Source organism: Pteropus medius, unplaced genomic scaffold, assembly GCF_902729225.1.
Source record: "Pteropus medius unplaced genomic scaffold, Ma_sr-lr_union100, whole genome shotgun sequence".
In the NCBI taxonomy this organism is placed as follows: Eukaryota; Metazoa; Chordata; class Mammalia; order Chiroptera; family Pteropodidae; genus Pteropus; species Pteropus medius.
Window position 1 is genome coordinate 7,237,702 of NW_024351647.1, and position 19,175 is coordinate 7,256,876.

At 38.2% G+C, this 19,175-nt stretch overlaps 2 protein-coding genes across 2 annotated transcripts; both read right to left on the reverse strand.

Moving 5' to 3' along the window:
- Nucleotides 1-1,880: 1,880 nt before the first annotated feature.
- On the reverse strand, nt 1,881-2,840 carry LOC120587135 (olfactory receptor 11G2-like). Its single transcript, XM_039843813.1, has one exon. The coding sequence runs from the start codon at nt 2,832-2,834 to the stop codon at nt 1,881-1,883; it is 954 nt and encodes a 317-aa protein (XP_039699747.1). The 5' UTR covers nt 2,835-2,840.
- Nucleotides 2,841-9,507: 6,667 nt separating this feature from the next.
- Nucleotides 9,508-10,449, reverse strand: LOC120587136 (olfactory receptor 11G2-like). The gene has a single exon (XM_039843814.1). The coding sequence runs from the start codon at nt 10,432-10,434 to the stop codon at nt 9,508-9,510; it is 927 nt and encodes a 308-aa protein (XP_039699748.1). The 5' UTR covers nt 10,435-10,449.
- Nucleotides 10,450-19,175: the final 8,726 nt, after the last annotated feature.

The window sequence follows — 19,175 nt, forward strand, 5'->3', positions numbered from 1 at the left end:
ACTGTCAGCTTCATGAGAGACTGAAACATGACTTATTCTCTTTATCTGACTTATTTTCTAGCTCTGTACCTGATGGTATTCATTAAGTGTTTTTTAAATGAATGAGTGAACAATAAACAATATAAATATAGTAGTCCTGAAAAGAGACTAGTTATAACTTTGACACAGTTTATTTTCTCTCACAAATCCTCAGAAGACAAAGTAATTTCCCACATTCTCCCTTGAGTACCAAAATATCTGAATGAAATGATGTCTATTGGGTCTTAGATCCTGACTTCTTTGTTTGCCATCGAAGGCGGCCTACTCCATAGATTCCTGAAGGAACACTGGGATTTAGGGGGACTGATTTTTAGGGTCTAATTCTCAGAAAATTCGCCAGTAGAGATGTCATTGTTGATGTCATCATCATGATCGTCATAATCATCTACTATAGAATTTTGTATTAAAGATACCACAGATTACAAAATAAAAATGTCTTTTTCATTCTCTTATATCCAAGACACCCTCTTTTCCCAAATGCAACCAGTTAGGTTTCTTATCTATCCTTTGAAATTATATTCTTTCCTTTTTTAAACACAAACACAAAGTTATAATTTTACACATAAATGACATATATAAATAGCTTACATACTATTCATCATTTATTCACTCAACAATATAACTTGGAGGTGGTTCCATTTCTGTACATCTAAATCTCCCTCACTTAGAAAATGCTACATTGTATTCCATTGCACGGACATATAATTTATGTAAATAGTTCTCAATAAATGGGCGTTTAAATAGTTTTTAAAAATTGGCTATTACAAAAAACACTGCAATGAATATTTTTATACATCCCTATTTTCCAATATGCATGATGATATGTGTAGGCCAAGTATCTAGGAGGATGTGAAACTTTTGGGTTAATGAATATGGGCATTTGAAATTTTGATAAGCTGTTTCCAATTTGTCGTAAGTAGAGGTTGTGCCAGTTTACACTTCCTTTAGTAATGTATATATATTTTCCCCTCTTCAGATGAAAGAATATTTGATGGCTACACATCTGAATGGCAAAAAATGATACTTTCTTACATTTTTTTATGTATTTTTCTCTTTATGAGTGAAACAACAGTTCTTTAAACAATGAATAAGATTCTTCTGTGGGATCAAAAAATTATAACCAGAACAAATCACCCCAAATATCCGTTCTCCAGCTTCTTCGTCTACAAAGTGAGAGAGTTGCATAAGGTCTCTGAGTCTTTTCTTGCACTAACGATTCTCAGAAAAGTACAAACAGCCATGATCAATAGGTTCAGTAATAGGAAGAATAATTCTCAGAATGCTACTAATTATTTACTTAATTTTTTTTTATGTGAAAAGTATGAAGATAAGCCAGTTGCCTAAAGATTTTTTTTGAACGAGGTTCTGATTTTTATATTCTCAGAAATTTCTGCAGGGCATGTTTCATATCTTTGTTCCTCAGACTATAGATCACAGGATTAATGAGTGGGGTTCTCACAAAAAGAAACAGTTACAAGCTTCTGCATTCCAGCTTCATGCTCAGACGTTGGGCTCAGATACATGACCATCACTGAAACATAAAAGTGTGAAACCACAGCCAAAGGGGACCCACAGGTGAAGAAAGCTTTCCTTCAGCCAGCTGCTGAAGGCACCCTCAACACAGCTCTCAGGACAAGAGCATAGGACCCCATGATGCAGAGGAAAGAAATAAATAAGAGCAGAGGACTTAAAATTGTCCAAAAAAACAAAAAAAAATTCATTGTCGCGGTCTGGTACAGGTGAGTGCTCATAGACATTTCAAAATATTTGTAAATATTTTTAAATAAGTTAAATACAGTTTTGAGCTTTAATTGCCCACGAGCCCTACTGATTAACATTTTTTATATCCCCAGAAATTTCTGCAGGGCCTTTTTCATATCTTTGTTCCTAAGACTGTATATCACAGGGTTAAGAAGTGGGGTCACAACAGAGTAAAACAGGGTCACAGTCTTCTGCATTTCAGCTTCATGCTCAGTCTTTGGGATCCCATACATGACCATCACTGAGCCATAGAACAGTGAAACCACAGAGAGATGAGCCCCACACGTGGAGAAAGCCTTTCTTCGTCCAGTGGCTGAAGGGACTTTCAGTACAGCTCTTAACACCAGAGTATAGGATCCCATGATGAAGAGAAAAAGAATGATGAGGGGCACAAGACTTAAAGTGGAAAAGGCAAGCTCTACCACAGGAGCTTTTTTGCAAGTGAGTGCTAGAAGAGGACCCGTGTCACACAGGAAATGGTCAATAATCCTGGAGCCACAGAAGGACATTTGGGAGATGATGATGACAGGAATCAAGAACCAGAGAAAACCAAGTACCCAAGAACTGACCACAAGATGGGTACAGAGATGTGCAGTCATAACAGTGGGGTAATGTAGAGGCCGGCAGATGGCAAGGTATCGATCAAATGCCATAATAGCTAAGAAAAAGCATTCTGTAGAACCCAACGAGAAGAAAAAGTAGAACTGGAGAAAGCACCCAGAGAAGGAGATGACCTTGGTGTCAGAGAGGAAGTTGGCCAACATGTTAGGGACAGTAGAGGTGACATACCAGATCTCCAGGAAGGAGAAATTGGCGAGCAGGATGTACATGGGCGTGTGGAGTCTCCGATCCCAGTGCACAGCACAGATGATAGAACCATTGCCCATGAGTGTCAGGAGATAGACAGCAGAAAAGAGCACAAAGAGGAGGACCTGCCCCTCCCTGGGGCAAGGGAAGCCCAGGAGGATGAAGCCAGTGATGATACTGGAGTTGTTGGAGAGTTTCATGAGTTTGTGAGCTGTGAAAAGACCCATAATTACTGAATATCCCTGGATTAGCACAAGGAGTTCATTTTCTCTTCGAAACAAGAAACTGAGATTTGTTTATTTGTCCATTATACATTCAATATTTATTGAGTGTTTAGTATTTACTAGGTATATTTTCTAGATGCTGGGGATATAGAAGTGAAAAAAAAATTAAAATCCTTACCTCAAATATCTTACTCAGGCATGAGAAAGCAATGTAGACTGACACTACATGGTATAATTCTCTTTATCTCTCCTCTTAAACTAAATATACTGGGTTAGCTCTCTTCTTGGCAAACATCTTTTTAAGAGTAGGCTGGGGTTACTGTTATGTCAAACAGCAGTGTCATAGAAGTGTCATGATCCTTGCATCTAGAAGGGTTTCTATAATTTTTTTTTGGTATGTGTGAATGATTATGTGCATTTCCTAAGTTCTCCATGAGCAGTCACCTAATGCAGCTACTTGTAGGCAGGTGTCTTATTAGGTTATGTGATTCTGGAAGAGAAAAAATGTGGGACTTTTGATGTCATTTAAAAATTATTTGACAATTGAGTCTATTTCAATCTAACCTGTTGATTCATTCTCTCTAATACCATTGCGTACCAATTTTATGACTAAATCCATCAAGTTTGCTGGAGAAAACTACCTGAAAAAATAGCTAATAGCACATAAGGCCCCCTCGATAGATATCCTGAAAGATAATGTTAGTATCAATAATCTCACCATACTGAAACAGTAACATCTCTACGTTTTCATTTCTTAAATGTAAAATGGGAGTTGTACCACACAGTTCTTAAACCGTTCACCTCTAGATGTTTGCTGTTATTCTAGGAATGCCCAGACCACACAGGACAGCTAGACTTGCACACTAGAAGTGATACATAATCCTGGAATGAAAACCCTTGCTGTTTATTTTATTAATTATATACGAAGGTACAGGACTTGAGACAGTTTCTTTTCAGGATAGTTTTCCCAAGTATGAGCCTGATAAAAGTGTTCTGGAAAATAGGAAATGTGTAAAAATGTTTTATGGTAAACCTAATAAAATTAAGTGTGGGTAAAGAAAGAGATATTTCCATTAAGTTGTTTTGTTACTCATCATTTGTCACTTAGCTCCTAAGCATAGAAAGCAGCTGTTGTGTTAACGGTCAAAGTTTGGCCAGGTCCCCCTGAACTGGCTGCAGAGGGCGCTATGGCCAAGAGAGTGGGAACATGAGCACAGGGTCCTTAAAGGTTGGGTCTGTGTCTGTGCACTTAGACTGCTAGGACAGAGAATTAAGAAAACAAAGCAAACAAGCTTCACTTTTATCCAGAAGTTAAATTCTCTGTGTGCATTTCCACTTCTCAATTATGGATGCTAATTTAACAATCTGGATTTTTCATGGATACTTTCTTTTTCTGTAAGGCTGGTAGCAGAAACCACAGAGGAGTAGAAGTCTTGATATGTCCTTACCAAATTTCTCTGAGCAGCCGGTTTAGATAATTCCCCTATGGACATAACTCTCTGCTCTCTTGCCTGGAGAGGCTGCTCCATAAAGGAACACAGCTTCCAGGGCTCTTGACCCTCTAGGTTCAAATTCTGCTTCCACCACTTTCCAGCTGTATCTGATAGACAAGTTATTAACCTCTCTAAGCTTTGGTTCCTTTTCTGTAAGATGAAGAGAATAAGAATACTGACTCCTGAGGGTATTTTGAGGGTTAAATAAATAATATTTATTTAAATGCCTGGTAACACTTTTGTGCTATACAGCCCTCTGTCGCATTGTATACACTTTCTTGAAAGCCCTCGAAAGTTAGTGCAGTTACTCATCCAGTGCTAGTAAGTCGTAGGCTATTGTGACATAATAGAAGTGGTACTGGATTTGAATATGGGAGCCCAGGATTTGAATTCTAGCACTTGCATTGTTGTGGGAAATTCTATAAGCCACTTATTTCTTGTCTCTTAGTTTCTTCAAATATCAAATGGAGACAATAATGCCTTCCCCAAAGGATTGTTATAAAGACTGTTGGATGAGATAATGAATCGAGAGGGTGGAAGCACCTTGTCAATATCTGACACATAATAAATATTAAATGTTTTGGGTGAAACTGTAGCAGAGTTAGCAGGAGACTTTTTTTAAAACATGTAGGTTCTACTTCTGCATTTAAGTTTTTTTTTCTTCTTTAAGTACTACGTTACCTTCTTTCCTGAAGCAAGAAAGGGGATCTCAACTGAAGTTTCTGTCACTTTCTTGCAGGCTTTTCTGAGAGTAGAGATAGTTGTGTGTGTAGTAACCAGCTTGGAGAGGAGGTATAAAAATAGGTCGAGAGGAAGATCAGTAAATGTATGTGCTGTAGGATTCAGGGATTATAAGCAGAGCTTGTCTTTTGCTCCTTGAGAATTTATTTACCATCTCTAGAAGAAGAACAGTGCCAGGGGACAGATCTCTGCTAGTTATTCCCCTGCTCACTCCCTGTCTTCTCTGGTGACCCTTATGGTTTTATGTCTGCCTTCTTTTTCCCCAGTGGTGGAGGGTGTAATACCTCTAACGGGGTCTAAATCTCTTAGAGATGGCCAGAGATGCAATCAGTGATTCATCAATCACTTACCAAACCTGTTCAAAGTATCTGTCATACGCTCAAGAGAAATTGTTAAATGAAACCCAAGATGTCTGTATTGGAGTTTATTGGAGTTTATTTTTTGGTCTTCTTTTAAGTCAATGTCAATTGTGAGCTCTGGGGACAGATCCCCATCTTCCTATTAGAGATGTATTTGCAAAAAGACAATGCCCTTAATTAGCTATGCTTGAGTCCTTTTTCACATGACCCAGAACCATGCTTTCTTTCATACATGCTGCTTTGCATGACCTCTCCTAGTATTTAGTCATTCCTCACTTTTTGCACTCGTACCATTTAATAAAAGTGGTTTTCATTTAATAAAAATAGTTTTCACCCTTGCAATTTTACTGTATTTCTACCATATTTCTACCATGAGACTGTGAGGGAAGAAAATGTGTCTTATATACTTTTGTATCAAATTTATTTCTTGGCTCATGTCTGGTATTATAGGTGCTCAACAACAATGATAAAAATATATAACTGAACGATGAGGGAGAAGATATATATACATAAATGTGATAAACTAGTTACAGTTTATAACAGTGTTTTTATACAAGCCTAAGAAGAGAAAAACATTCGTCATATTTTCTCTAAAATACCAAAAAGTCTGTGTGGAATAATGTTAAGGTGTTTTTAGGACCCTGTTTCAACTTTTCTATAAATGACTAGGCTCCTAAGGAAAGCTAGAATTGTGGGGAGAAAACGATTTTCTAGATCTAATCACCAGAAAATTCCTCTAGAAAGTTATTCTTTGTTCAAAAACAACTGTATTATTACTTATTTTCAAACAAAGAATATGGGCACATGGCAAAGAATTTTAAAAAGTTCGAAAGCAGGTGTGAAGAAAATGAGTCTCCTTTACTCTTTTGTTCTTCAGACACCAAATTCTACTCACCTGAAGCAAGCCGTTATCAGTTTCTAGATCTTCATCAGGAGCCTGTCTAACATTTACATAAAATGTAGCTACACTCTGTTACTTACCTTGTTTTTTTCCACTCAACAATATATATTGGAGATATTACAAAATATTACATATAGTTTCTTTATGTTTTATAAAATTGAAGACATATATTCCATTGCATGACTGAATCATAGCTTATTTAATTAGTCTTCTCTTAATGGGAACTGACATTTTCTCAATATTTTGCTATTACAGCAATATTGCAGTTAGTCTTGTACTTTCACCATTTCTCACATGTCTGAGAATATTTATAGGCTAAGTACCTCAGAAGCTGAGTTGCTTGATTACAGGGCATATGCCATCTAAATTTTGATAGAAGTTGCATAATTGTCCTATTTAGTTTGTTAAACTTATACTCCTATACATTGTGTTATCAAACTGTTTGATCTTTGTCACTCTAATGGGTTAAAAATGAAATACTGTTATAAGCTTATTTGGCATTTTCTATTTATAAACAAATTATCACTCTTTCCATATGTTTAAGAATCTTTTCTGTATGTTATTTGTTTGTATCTTTTTGCTTATTTGCCTACAGGGATCTTGTTCTGTTTTATTACTGTTTACAGAGCTTTATATACACTGAGGAAACAAACATTGTTTAACTGGAAAATAATTGAAAAGTTCTAAATTATTGATGAGCAAATCATTGAGAAATCCTAAAGATAGAAATATAAGATTAGTTAATAAAGCAAAAGCAACTTGGGCTAGTGAAAGGGGTGATGGATAGGAAATTTTTGTTTTTTACCATTAAAGTTATTATCTTCAGCAAATCACTCCTCATTCCCAATTCTTATTTTCTTCATCTACAGGATCAGGTGGTTGAATTGGTAAAGACATGTCGATAATGGGATAACCTTTCATTCAAGGCTTAGGAGGGAGTTCAAGAAGACCTAGCCCAAGTTACTAATGCAAATCCTGAGTGAATCTTTTTAGTGATCTAGAATTTGTGAACACTTCCCATTGCAAAAAAAATGTAGCCTAAATCTGTTCTCTGTGGTTCTGGTTTTACCTCTCATTTTATTTCAAGCATCCAGACTCCTCCACCCACCTCCCTTACTGTGTCTCTTGTTCACAAGGGTGAAATCCTGTGGAATCTGGAGTTGATTGCAGTGAAGATAAAAGTAGGTCTACGGCCCAGACTTGTGTTTATACCAGTCCCTATATGCATTTGTCTCTGATTTGTGGGTCTTGAATGATTATAAGATCATCTTTTGAAAGTGAGGGAATAAATGAGAATATATGGAATTTCGATATAATAGAAAATAATTTCTGGTTATGGTTATGGCTAAGCAGATTGTATTAAACTAACCCTTCTGCTGAAAGTAACTATAAAATCTGGACAAAATACACAAAACAATCATTCGAAGGCACTAGAGAGCTATCGACACAAGCAAGACTTCAGGGGCTATAATTCCAAGAAGAGAGGGACAAACAGATGAGTTCTACATTCACTTTGGTGATTTTCCTTGAGGACATGATGATTCACAGGATAGGGAGAGTGTGAATCATCATGTCCTCAGGATATGGAGGCATGCAGGAAGAATGGGAGGAAGGAAGAATAAAGGTCTCAGCAGAAAGCAGTAGTTTCACTGGACTGAAGAGATAAGGATTTGGTGTTTGTGGTTGCCAAACCAGCTGGAGTTTGGGAAACAAATTCTGGAGAGAGAAAGACCACAGAAAAGTGAGGCTCAAAAATATGATGTAATCTCTTTTCAAAGTATTTTGGATTTCTAAACCCTTTATGTGCAAGATGAGCTTTCAAGAAATCTAGCGTAAAGTAGAAACTTGGATTCTAAAATGCTGAGCAGAGGTTTCAGAAGTTGTGGGGTTCATGGAGTACAGAAATAGGAAGTCAGGTCCTGCTAAGGTGGCGGAGTCCTAAAAACAGTCCAGGCTTACAGTGTGAGATGTCAGAAAGCTATATTCCTGCTGTACGGTTACAACCCAGAAACAAGAGCAAAACTGGCATAGACTATTTTTATAACACCTAAACATAGTCCTTAAATGACATCAAAGTCTTTATCTATTTATCTATTGTTGCCTTTATCTACTGCTAGAAGGAAACTTTAACTTTTGTTGAGTTACTGAACCCATTGTGTTTATAATTTTTATAATAAAATATTTGGCATTCAGTTAAAACATTGAGGAATGCTAAGAAACAGGACAAATGTTCAAGAAGCAAGCGAAAAAATAAACAACAGACATGTTCATAAGTGATTGAGGTTTTGGTCAAAACTAGGATGAACAATTATCTGAATAAAACCTTTTAAAAATATTTATTTGTTTGTTTGTTTGTTTACATTACGGTGACAATGATTAATGAAATCCAGTAAGTTTCAGGTGTAAATTCAACAGTAAGGTATATATATTGCATTGTATGTTCATCACCCATCGTTAGATTTCTTTCCATCACGACATATTTGACCACTTTTACCCCACCTACAATCCCCTTCCTCCGTCTCCCCTACTCTCTGATAACCACTAGTCTATTGTCCATGCCCGTGAGTCTCTGTCCTGTTTGATTGTTGCCTTTAGGTTTATATTCCACATTTAAGTGATATCATGTGGTTTTCAACGTTTTCTGTCTGGCTTATTTCGCTTAGCATGATTATCTCAAGGTCCATCCAGGTTGTCACAAATGGCAGTATTTCATCTCTTCTTATGGTTGAGCAACATTCAAGTGTATATACGTACCAAAGCTTCTTTATTCAATCATCTATCATAGGAAACTTCAGTTGCTTCCACGTCCTGGCCATTGTGAATAATGGTGCTATGAACATCGGTGTGCAAATATCTTTTTGGATATATGTTTTCAAGTCCTTGGGGTGAATACCCAGTAGAGGGATTTCTGGATGATATGGTAGATCAATTCTTAGTTTTTCTGAGGAACCTCCATACTGTGTTCTATAGTGGCTGTACCAATTTGCAGTCCCACCAGTAGTGTATGAGGGTTCTTTTTTCTCTGCATCTTCTCTAACACTTGTTATTACTTGTCCTGTTGATAATGAATAAACCCATTTTGTACCTGAAAATGAGTTAAATGTAATTTTTGTAAATGTTTTTAAATAGTTTAAATATAGTTTCGAGCTTTAATTTCCGAAAGCTCTATCGATTAACATTGTTTAGATTCCAAGAAATTTCTGCAGGGCATGTTTCATATCTTTGTTCCTAAGACTATATATCACAGGGTTAAGAAGTGGGGTCACAATAGAATAAAAGAGAGTCACAATCTTCTGCATTCCAGTTTCATGCTTAGGAGCTGGGCTCACATACATGATCATCACTGAGCCATAGAACAGTGAAACCACAGAGAGATGAGCCCCACACGTGGAGAAAGCCTTTCTTCGTCCAGCGGCTGAAGGGACTTTCAGTACAGCTCTTAACACCAGAGCATAGGACCCCATGATGAAGAGAAAGAGAATGATGAGGGGAAGAGGACTTAAAGTGGAGAAGACAAATTCTACCAGAGGAGCTTTTTTGCAAGTGAGTGCTAGAAGAGGACCTGTGTCACACAGGAAATGGTCAATAATCCTGGAGCCACAGAAGGACATTTGGGAGATGATGACAATAGGAATCAAGAACCAGAGAAAACCAAGTACCCAGCAGCTGACCACAAGATGGGTGCAGATACGTGAAGTCATAACGGTGGGGTAATGTAGAGGCCAGCAGATAGCAAGGTATCGATCAAATGCCATAACAGCTAAGAAAAAGCATTCTGTAGAACCCAACGAGAAGAAAAAGTAGAACTGGAGAAAGCACCCGGAGAAGGAAATGACTTTGGTGTCAGAGAGGAAGTTGGCCAACATGTTGGGGACAGTAGAGGTGACATACCAGATCTCCAGGAAGGAGAAGTTGGCGAGCAGGATGTACATGGGCGTGTGGAGTCTCCGATCCCAGTGCACAGCACAGATGATAGAACCATTGCCCATGAGTGTCAGGAGATAGACAGCAGAGAAGAGCACAAAGAGGAGGACCTGCCCCTCCCTGGGGCAAGGGAAGCCCAGGAGGATGAAGCCAGTGATGATACTGGAGTTGTTGGAGAGTTTCATGAGTCTGTGAGCTGTGAAAGCACCAGCAAATATCAAATGACTGAATATAGACGGATGAGGACTCAGATTTATATTTTAACTATCTTGAGAAAGAAAATGAAGACTTAGATATCAATAGCTACTTCTTTTTTTCTTTCAAACTGAAATATTGACCTGGGTTGTATAAAAGTGGAAATTCTCCAGTTTCAGGGAAGAGGTATCTCCAGGCGCCATTTCCTGGGGAGAGCAGTAACTCAATTACAGGGAGGTAATATCCCCGGGTGCCAGCCCCAGGGAGAAGAGCAACATTCCAAGGAAAAGATGATAAAACTCTCTATTAGGCCCCGTTTGCTGGGAGTTCCCCTGAATACATTTATCTGTGTACAAAGAGTTAACGACTAACTTCTGCTTCTTGTAATCTGTTCATTCAAAGATGTAGTAAAAAACCTTATAAGCAGCCTGCTCGGGAAGCTTGGGGCTGATCTCCTCTAACCCTGAGTGGTAGAGAGTCAGTTGCTGGCCGGCTAATAAAGGCTCATAATTAATCTCAATTGGCTCCGTGGGTCTCAGAATCATTCATGCCACAACAGTTGCTTCTTTATTCCCATTCATGTGTTCACTGTGGACTCAGGAAACTTTTGATCAGAATTGTTAAGCTCTTGAAGGAGAATGTTGTAGAGCTGTTTAAGGATTGTATTAGATGTTACACTTTATATATTCTCCATTAACTATCTGTTCTCACAAAACGAAGAATTTCTTCCACTTTGAGAAGAGGTGACATCAATCATAATTGTGACAGAAGCTGTGTAGCCATATGACATGAATTCATAGAACTTTTTGAATTATTTCTTTTACATGTTTTTTGAAACTGGCCTTATTTCAAACAAAATGACAAACATTAATTTAGTAATATTACACACCAATTTCATGTGTAAAACAGTGAAATCAACTAGAGGATATTAGTCTTAGTTTCTGTTGAGTTAAAATGGCAAACTTAGTCACCCATAGTCGACCAGGCTGAAAGAATTATTAATGGGCCATGTTGAAAGAGGTCTGTGCTATTTGGGAAAAAGATAGGAATTTTCCTAGTCTTCAGTTATATACATAAAATTCTGTTTTCATTTTACAAACTGAAGATATTGCTAATAACATGAAATTCTAAATAGCAGTGGATTTGCAGGGTATGAAAAGCTAAAACTTTCTTCATCCCCCAATAACTACTCGGAGGCATCTCAGGGCAGAGTGGCTTTGAAAGATTGAATATCTGTATAATGACTTTTTTTTGTTTTAAATGAGTTAGAATACTTGTGTTAAAAAATCATGCAATTGGGTGTGGAAACAATAGAACTCTCTGTAAATAAATGTATAAATGAGCAACATAAAGAAAGTCTGTGTTCCCCACCTTTTTTTCTATGTTAAATCCATGTTTTGTTCTTTGAAACTTGACATGGGAACCTAAGGAGTCTAATAATTTCTTACTAGTAATGTTCAATTTCTAGAAACTTCTAGGACCCAGAGTAAAAGTCCATGGCAGCAAAGTGTGGCCCCTTCTTCAGTGTAGGTATGAGTGCTCAGAACGCTTTGTTGGGGAAGGAATACAATTGTTGGGATGGGGGTAGGAGCCAGAGGGAGTAATTATAACACAACGCATAATACTTTAAAATCCTTTCTGGGTCATTTTAAACTTAAGATTCTGAATCCTATTGCATGAGGGTTGCTTGGGGCCAATAAAATCTCTACAGATCTACCAGACTCTAATTTAATGTACATACCTGGAATAACGTTTGATGGTGTGAGGAGGGTGAGCTAGGCTCTTGTACTTGCACCATGAACTTCTATTTTCTGTCTTTTTCTTATTTGCTTTTAAAGTCATTTGTATAGGGGCCCAAGGCATTTCTGTGACCACATATTTATCTTTTTTAAAGGGGAGTTGAAAGCAGACAGCAAAACAGTCTAACGTTTCTAAAACATCACTCTGAACCAGCACGTGGGCATTGAGCGTTAGACTTTTTTTGCAGCATACTCCGGCCTTTGTAGTGTGTTTTCTTTTACAGTCGCATGATATCACTGATTTCTAATGAATAAAAACAGGGACAGAAGAGATCAATTCTGTTATGTGTAAAGGTCTTTGATGGAGTCTAAAAAAGATTAGATCTGTAAGTCTAATATCAGTTCAGAGGAAGGTAACTTTTTATGATTAACTAAAAACAGTTCTTACTGATAATGATTAGGTATTTTTGACCGAAGTTGTTTTGCTGGTGTTCCTGAAATTTCATTTTAGGGGTAAGTATCTGCTCCTAAATAACTGACCCCTTGGATTAAATGTTTAACACCTTTTTTTTTTCTGGTTGAATTAATTTCAGTGTAGTATTTCTTCCTTTTCCTTTACCTTCACATCCAATTCATCGACAATTTTTGTTAGTTTATTTCCATAATAAGTCTCATATCAATATACTTCTCTCTAGTTCATCACCTTTTTGTCCCTGGACCACTGCAATTGTGTTCTAACTGGCTTCTTGTTTCTACCCTCGCCTCTCTACAAGTGCTATCTATGCCACAGCCAGGGTCACTGTTTAAAAATGAAAATCAGTTCATTCTCTTCTCTTGCACACAGACTTCAATTAGCTTCCTAGTGCACTTAGAATAAAATAAAACTCCCAGACTGAGTCTTTAAATGTCCAACTTCATCTCACGATTCTATTAACCGATCTCTCTCTCCCTCTCTCTCAATCTCCCTCTCTCACATACACATGCACACACACAAACACTCTGTTGTGCAAAAGAGGCACACACACACTCCACTAACATAAGCACAGCAGATATGAAATATAGTTTAACAAGCAGAGGTGACGCAGGGAGTAAGCCTGTTGGACGAGCTTTCAGCTAAATTGCAAAAATATGTTTCCCAAACCATGAGGATTTAGATTAACCTCTTTTTCTCTCTGTCTTCTCTCCACCCCCTGCTCTCATGAATGCACACCTTCCTTCTTCCACACCATACTTCAGTAATATAGCGTTGGCCTTCTTTCAGTTTCTAGAAACAGCCAAGAGCTTTCCTGACTCAGGGTCTTTGCTTTTGTTGTCCTTCATGTTCACTTTTTATCCACAGAACCCAGTCAGAGGAAAAGAGTAGGAATTTGTAAATATTTGTCAAAGAAATGATTGTCTACACTGTTACAAGCATAGAGAATATAGATAGATAATGAAAGTTTACCAGTTATTTCATTTGAACTTCAAAAACCCTGTGAGATGAAAGTTTAGGAAATGAAAGGTACAAGAAAGGCTCCAAATGACCTGGGGCTACCAGAATGTGGGCCCAGATAGAGAGGAATTCCACTCAAAGGAAGTAATGGGAGATTGAATGTTCTGGGTGGTAGAACGCGTCCTACTCCAGACGGTTACCTCTCTGACTGTGAAAGGTAATTATGGTCCCACGGCTATGGGTACTGAGGTAGGAAAGGGAGCTGGATGGCAAGTCTAGATAGAGCATCACAACAAATTTGATTAGTGGCTCTAGTGGAGTCTTTAAGTCTCTATAAAGCTTTGTTTTCTTTATGTGAAAAGAGAATAGGCTTATATGATTTTCAATCACTTTTCATTATAAAATGCTTGCTCCTATTGAAAATATACCACGAGTTACATGATATCAAGAGTTTATAGATCTAGAGGTATGATTTTAGTTATATTTATCTCTCAGAGGAAAAAATCAGGTGGATAGTTTGTAATTTATACATGAAGCTGTAAGATCCAAGCCAATTGGCTCTTGGCAATACTCCAACTTTGAGAATCTGACGAAACTGTCCTAGGACAAAAGGAGGATATGAAAAATGATCGTCTGTGTGCCACCACCATTTCATGCTTGACCTAAGTAAATTGACCGTGGGTGCAAAAAACAATTTCTAACAAGTTACTTAGTTGTATTACTTGGCTCCTGTGTACAGAGAGCAGTAATAGTATTTACCTGGCACAAGGCAAGCTGCGTCTGTCCAAAGTGACACTTCTGAATCAGTTGTAGAAAGCAAACACTGTGGCAGAATGTGAATACGTATACAATGGTGCCAAAACTGTGTTCGTGTATACAAGAGTTTTGGACTGAGTTAATTAACAAAGCCAAACAAAATAAAGTACATCCTCGCCTTCATTAATCTTGGAAAGATTGGGATAGACCCGAGCCAGGTTAGTCTGCTCCTGAGCTATAATATGCAAGAGGGGAGAAAGATATTTCTCAGATATTTTACTTTTTTCCTAAGGCTAGTTCAGAAAGCGCAATGGTATGATTGGCCTGCTCTCACAGCAGCATATGTGTCTGCTCTTTTGGTCGGGACAGGTGATTTTCAGACCCCTCCCATTTCTGCAAAGCCTTTGAAAATTAACCAATTTTTCCAGTTATGAGAAGTGGTAGGCAGCTAAGACATAGTAGAAAAACGAAGAATTGGGAGTAAGGAACATAGGGGTTGAATTCTAACTCATACTTTGCCAATTGTGGAAACTTGGTCAAGTCAATTATATAAACTATTTCCCAGTTCCTTCAGCTGTAAAATGGCACAGTAACACTTTCACCAAAGGACTGAGGACTCTGAATAACATATGTGGAAGTATTTGCCTAGGACCTGGCACACAGTAATGCTTAAGCATTGTTAGCCGTATAATAGACAGCAGAACAAAAGTGAAAGGGAGCTTTATTTAGAGAGTAGTAGTTTTTCTAGCTCTTTACCATTTATTTTCTCCATTAAGCATTACATCATCTCCTTGCATAGACATGAGGGGGATCCAAACCTGAAGTTTCTCTGATGGTGTCTGATCTTCTTGGGAGGAGAGACGGTCTCCTCTGCAATAACCATAAAGGAGTGAAGGAGTAGATACAGGTGAAGATCTCTCAGTGTTTGCTGGAGGATGGAGGGATTATAAACAGAGCCTCCAGGGAGTGAACCCTGCTCCATGACGATCAACTTACCACTTCTAGAAGAAGGAGAGTGTCAGGAGGCAGTTCTGTGTCAGTTCTTCCTTTTCCCTGGAGCCTATCTTCTCTGGAGACCCTGCTGCCTACTGCCTTTGTTTTCTAGTAGAATAGAAAATATTACCATTTCCAGCCCCAAACATCTCAGGGACAGCATGAGATCTAATTACATTCCAAGATGACTCAGGGTACCTACTAGGTGTCCAAGAGAAACGTCTATTAAAATAACTGAAGGAAAGAAAAACATTGCCACGTGAAAATATTTCTCTCTGGCATGAGAATTATTTCATTTTTAAGAAATAAAAGACTCATGAAGAACTTTTTCCCTTCCCTCAAACTACCTAAAAGAATTCGATAGAAGTACTGTTCTAGAAGAACTACCATCCCTGATTGCCATAGTACAATATGAACCAGGCATGATAGACAGGGAAGAACCTAGCAAGGCCTTTTTGATCGAAGACCTCTCTGTGACCCACTGTCTCTATATGGCCCAGTCAACATTTTTGTACTAAACATTAACTGTTTTCATCTCCCTGTCAATTTCCTTGCTTACATTTGAAGTCCTAGGCCCCTACCTCCTCCTCTTTAGTTCAGAATGACATTTATACTCATTTTGTCTACTGTCTTTGAAGTTTTCATGCTTATGTGAATTCCCTGTGTGTAAGTATTAAAACCTGATTTTCTCCTGTTAATCTTCCTTATATCATTTAAATTGTTTGACCAGCCATATGAACCAGGAGGGGAAGTGGGAGGAACTTTCCCTTTCCTCACATAACACAGGGTGTGGTGGCTGCAATGCAGGAAGCTATTTACTGGGCCTCTAGTGTGTGGTGTCAATTGTGGGTTTTGGGGGCAGAGCCTCCTCTGATTTTCCAGAAAGAAGAGATGGGTTGGAGGTATGATGAGACCTCAGGCCTAGAGGGCTGTACAGTTATAGCAGGATTCAATCTCCTTTCAGGACCACTTTGGCTTTCTTAGAAATCTTTTTGTTTGTGGTGGCCCTGTGAGTCTCAAGCAGCTCTGGGCACACTTCCCAGGTCCAAGAGAGGCCAGAATAGGGCATTCCATAATTCCGCTCCAGCACTACCCTCTAGGAGTTGGGCTCTTTGCCTTCCTCATACATGATAGAGATGTAGGTCTTTTAGCACAACTCATTTTCTCTGTCTCCAACTGTGGAAAGAGTATCATCTCAAAGACTTATCAGTCTATTTTACTGCCTCGTTTGAACAGCTTTGATGTTTTCCTCTGTCCACAACATAAAATTGCAGGGGTAAACAAGGATCCCTGCAATTCAGCTCTAAGCTACTATTATCGTTACTGTTGTTATGGTTGTCATTGTTTTACCTCTTCCCACTATTTCTTGTCGATGTCCTTGTGTCAAGGCCACTTCATGTTACTTAGGCACACAGTGGAAGACTGTATATTTTTGTTGAGCAAAAAATTTTACCCTGGAAAAATAGATGAGAACAGTGCACTGATGATTGTCTGTGGAAAATGAAGCCCTGTGAAGTGAGGAACCCAGGGAGATGTATCTATTCACATGGATGTAGAGAGCTAACTTATGAAGTGTCTTCTTTCCCTTTCTCTCTCTATCTCTCTCTCTCTCTCTCTGTGTCTCTCTGCTTCTCTTGTCCTTGTTCCCCTCAGCCCAGATATTTTCTCTCAGAATTCTTGGAAATAGTGTTAGTACTGAACGGATTTGTTCCCTGTTTATATCCCCTCTGTATTTCCTTCTTCTTTACACTACAGTACAACTTCTAGCATCTGCATTTATTTTCCTTTTTTTTCCTCCTTCATTTTTTCCCCCTGACTGAGAAACCTGCTTCGCCTTCCTGTTCTTTGTTCCACCAGTCCAGAAGTGCTGAGAAGTTAATGACCTCCCCATTCCCCAGAAACTCTCAACAATGGACAGATGGGCATTGGGATATCAACATCCCAGCTCCCTTGTTCTCAGAGCAGGATAACCCTGGGATGTCTATGTGACTCCCAAGCGTTCTCCAGAGAGATTAGCTCCAGTTGCCCAGTGGTAGTTGGCTTGACAATGCGCCCTTTCTTGGAAGACTTTCTTTGCTTATTTCATTTTTCTCTATCAATGTTCCCTCCATTACCCCCCAAAACCCACTTGCACTGGTTTCAGGATTTACTTCTGGGGAGACTGAAAAAGGCACAGGGGCAGGTATATAATGGGCATGATTTAGGGGAGCAAATTACTTTCAAGTTTCAAAGAACCAGTCAAATTTGTTTTCCAATTAAACTTTGAACAACTTAAATATTGATTTTGTCAGATGGTGCTATTTGTTATAATGTTATTTTTTTTTAAACAGTACTACTTACTTTGGAATGGCGAATTATGAAATTTTGTGAAACAGAAACATCAACAATTTAACCCTTTAAAAATGTCTGTAAGTATCTTATCTATACATGTTCTTCATATTTTCTACCCCACCACTTTTTAAGATAAAGTACAAAACGTGTTTGCTTTACCTAATTCTGCTGTCTTCTTTTTATTGGTCATAATAGCTGGAAAAGATTAGATTCCGTGTAAGTTTTCTGTTTTTCTTTGTGGCAATTCTGAAACTAACTGGTACAGCCACTCAGCTTAGAGTTCATCAGTAAACTCTGGGTAACACCTGAAATAATTTATTTTTCTTATAAAAATAAACACACAAAAAACTTTTGGTAGATTCTGATGAGTATTTTGCCTTTTGGATTAAGTTTCTTACTTTGTTCTGCTATTCATTTATGCTCTATAGCAGAAGTTTCATTTTCAGATGTAAAAGTCATTTTAATGTAGAAATTTACCTTGTGGTAGAATTCTAATGGTTTTATAAGTTCTTGAAGGTGGGATTTGGCTTTTAGAAAACTACTTTAAATCTCGAATTTGTCATGTTATAATCATAGGAAAGCCTATCTGACATCAAAAAAAGTCAGATTACTTATCTTATCAAGAGATTAAGGATCAGAGGGTAGGGGTAAGGGTGGAAAGGGGAGGTAGACGAGATAAAGAGGCTCAAATATGTGATGACAAGAAAATCTAATTATGGATTTTGGGAAACTTTGTGGAGTGAGAGACATGCTGCGATCTCTCCCCTTGAAACAATAAGCTGAACATCTAAAACTCAAAATAAACACCCAAACTGCACACCAGCATGTCTGAGCATGTGATTTGCGAATAAGAGCTACCTAGGTCAGAACCATATGTATCAGGCGGCAATCTGGGAGAAATAAAGAAGCTGCCTCTTGCAGCCTGTGGAGCTCCCTGCAGGAGGAGAGAGAGGGGAGAAGGTGCGCGCAACTTCCCAGAACAGTCCTGCTTGAGAGTGTCATGAGTTTCACCAGTCAGTGACAGGGCAGTCATCAGGGCAGAAAGCAGAGAAGTGGAACAGAACTGCAGAAAAACAACAGTTAATTTTTACCAGCACAGATTGCAAAACTGAGGCTCAGCCACAATACTCAGCTCCTAATCTAGAGGGCCCCTTACCCATAGTCTCCAAGACTGAACACCACCAAAAATCAATGACATACATAGGAACAAATTGAGATAACAATGACTGAAAAGAGGAGGATTTAAATATCCAAATTCTCAAAGGGGAATGGAGATAAGGCATGTGCAGAGTAAAATAGACGACCATACATATAAAACTATCCTTTGCATTTTCGTAAACAAACATCAAAGATTTAGAACTGAAGCGTATAACATAAAACAAGAAGAACCAGAGGGAAAACCCAAAAATGGCAACCAAAATAAAGAAAACGGAAACACAAAGACAAGGAAGCAATGGCAACACCGAGCTATCAGAAAGTA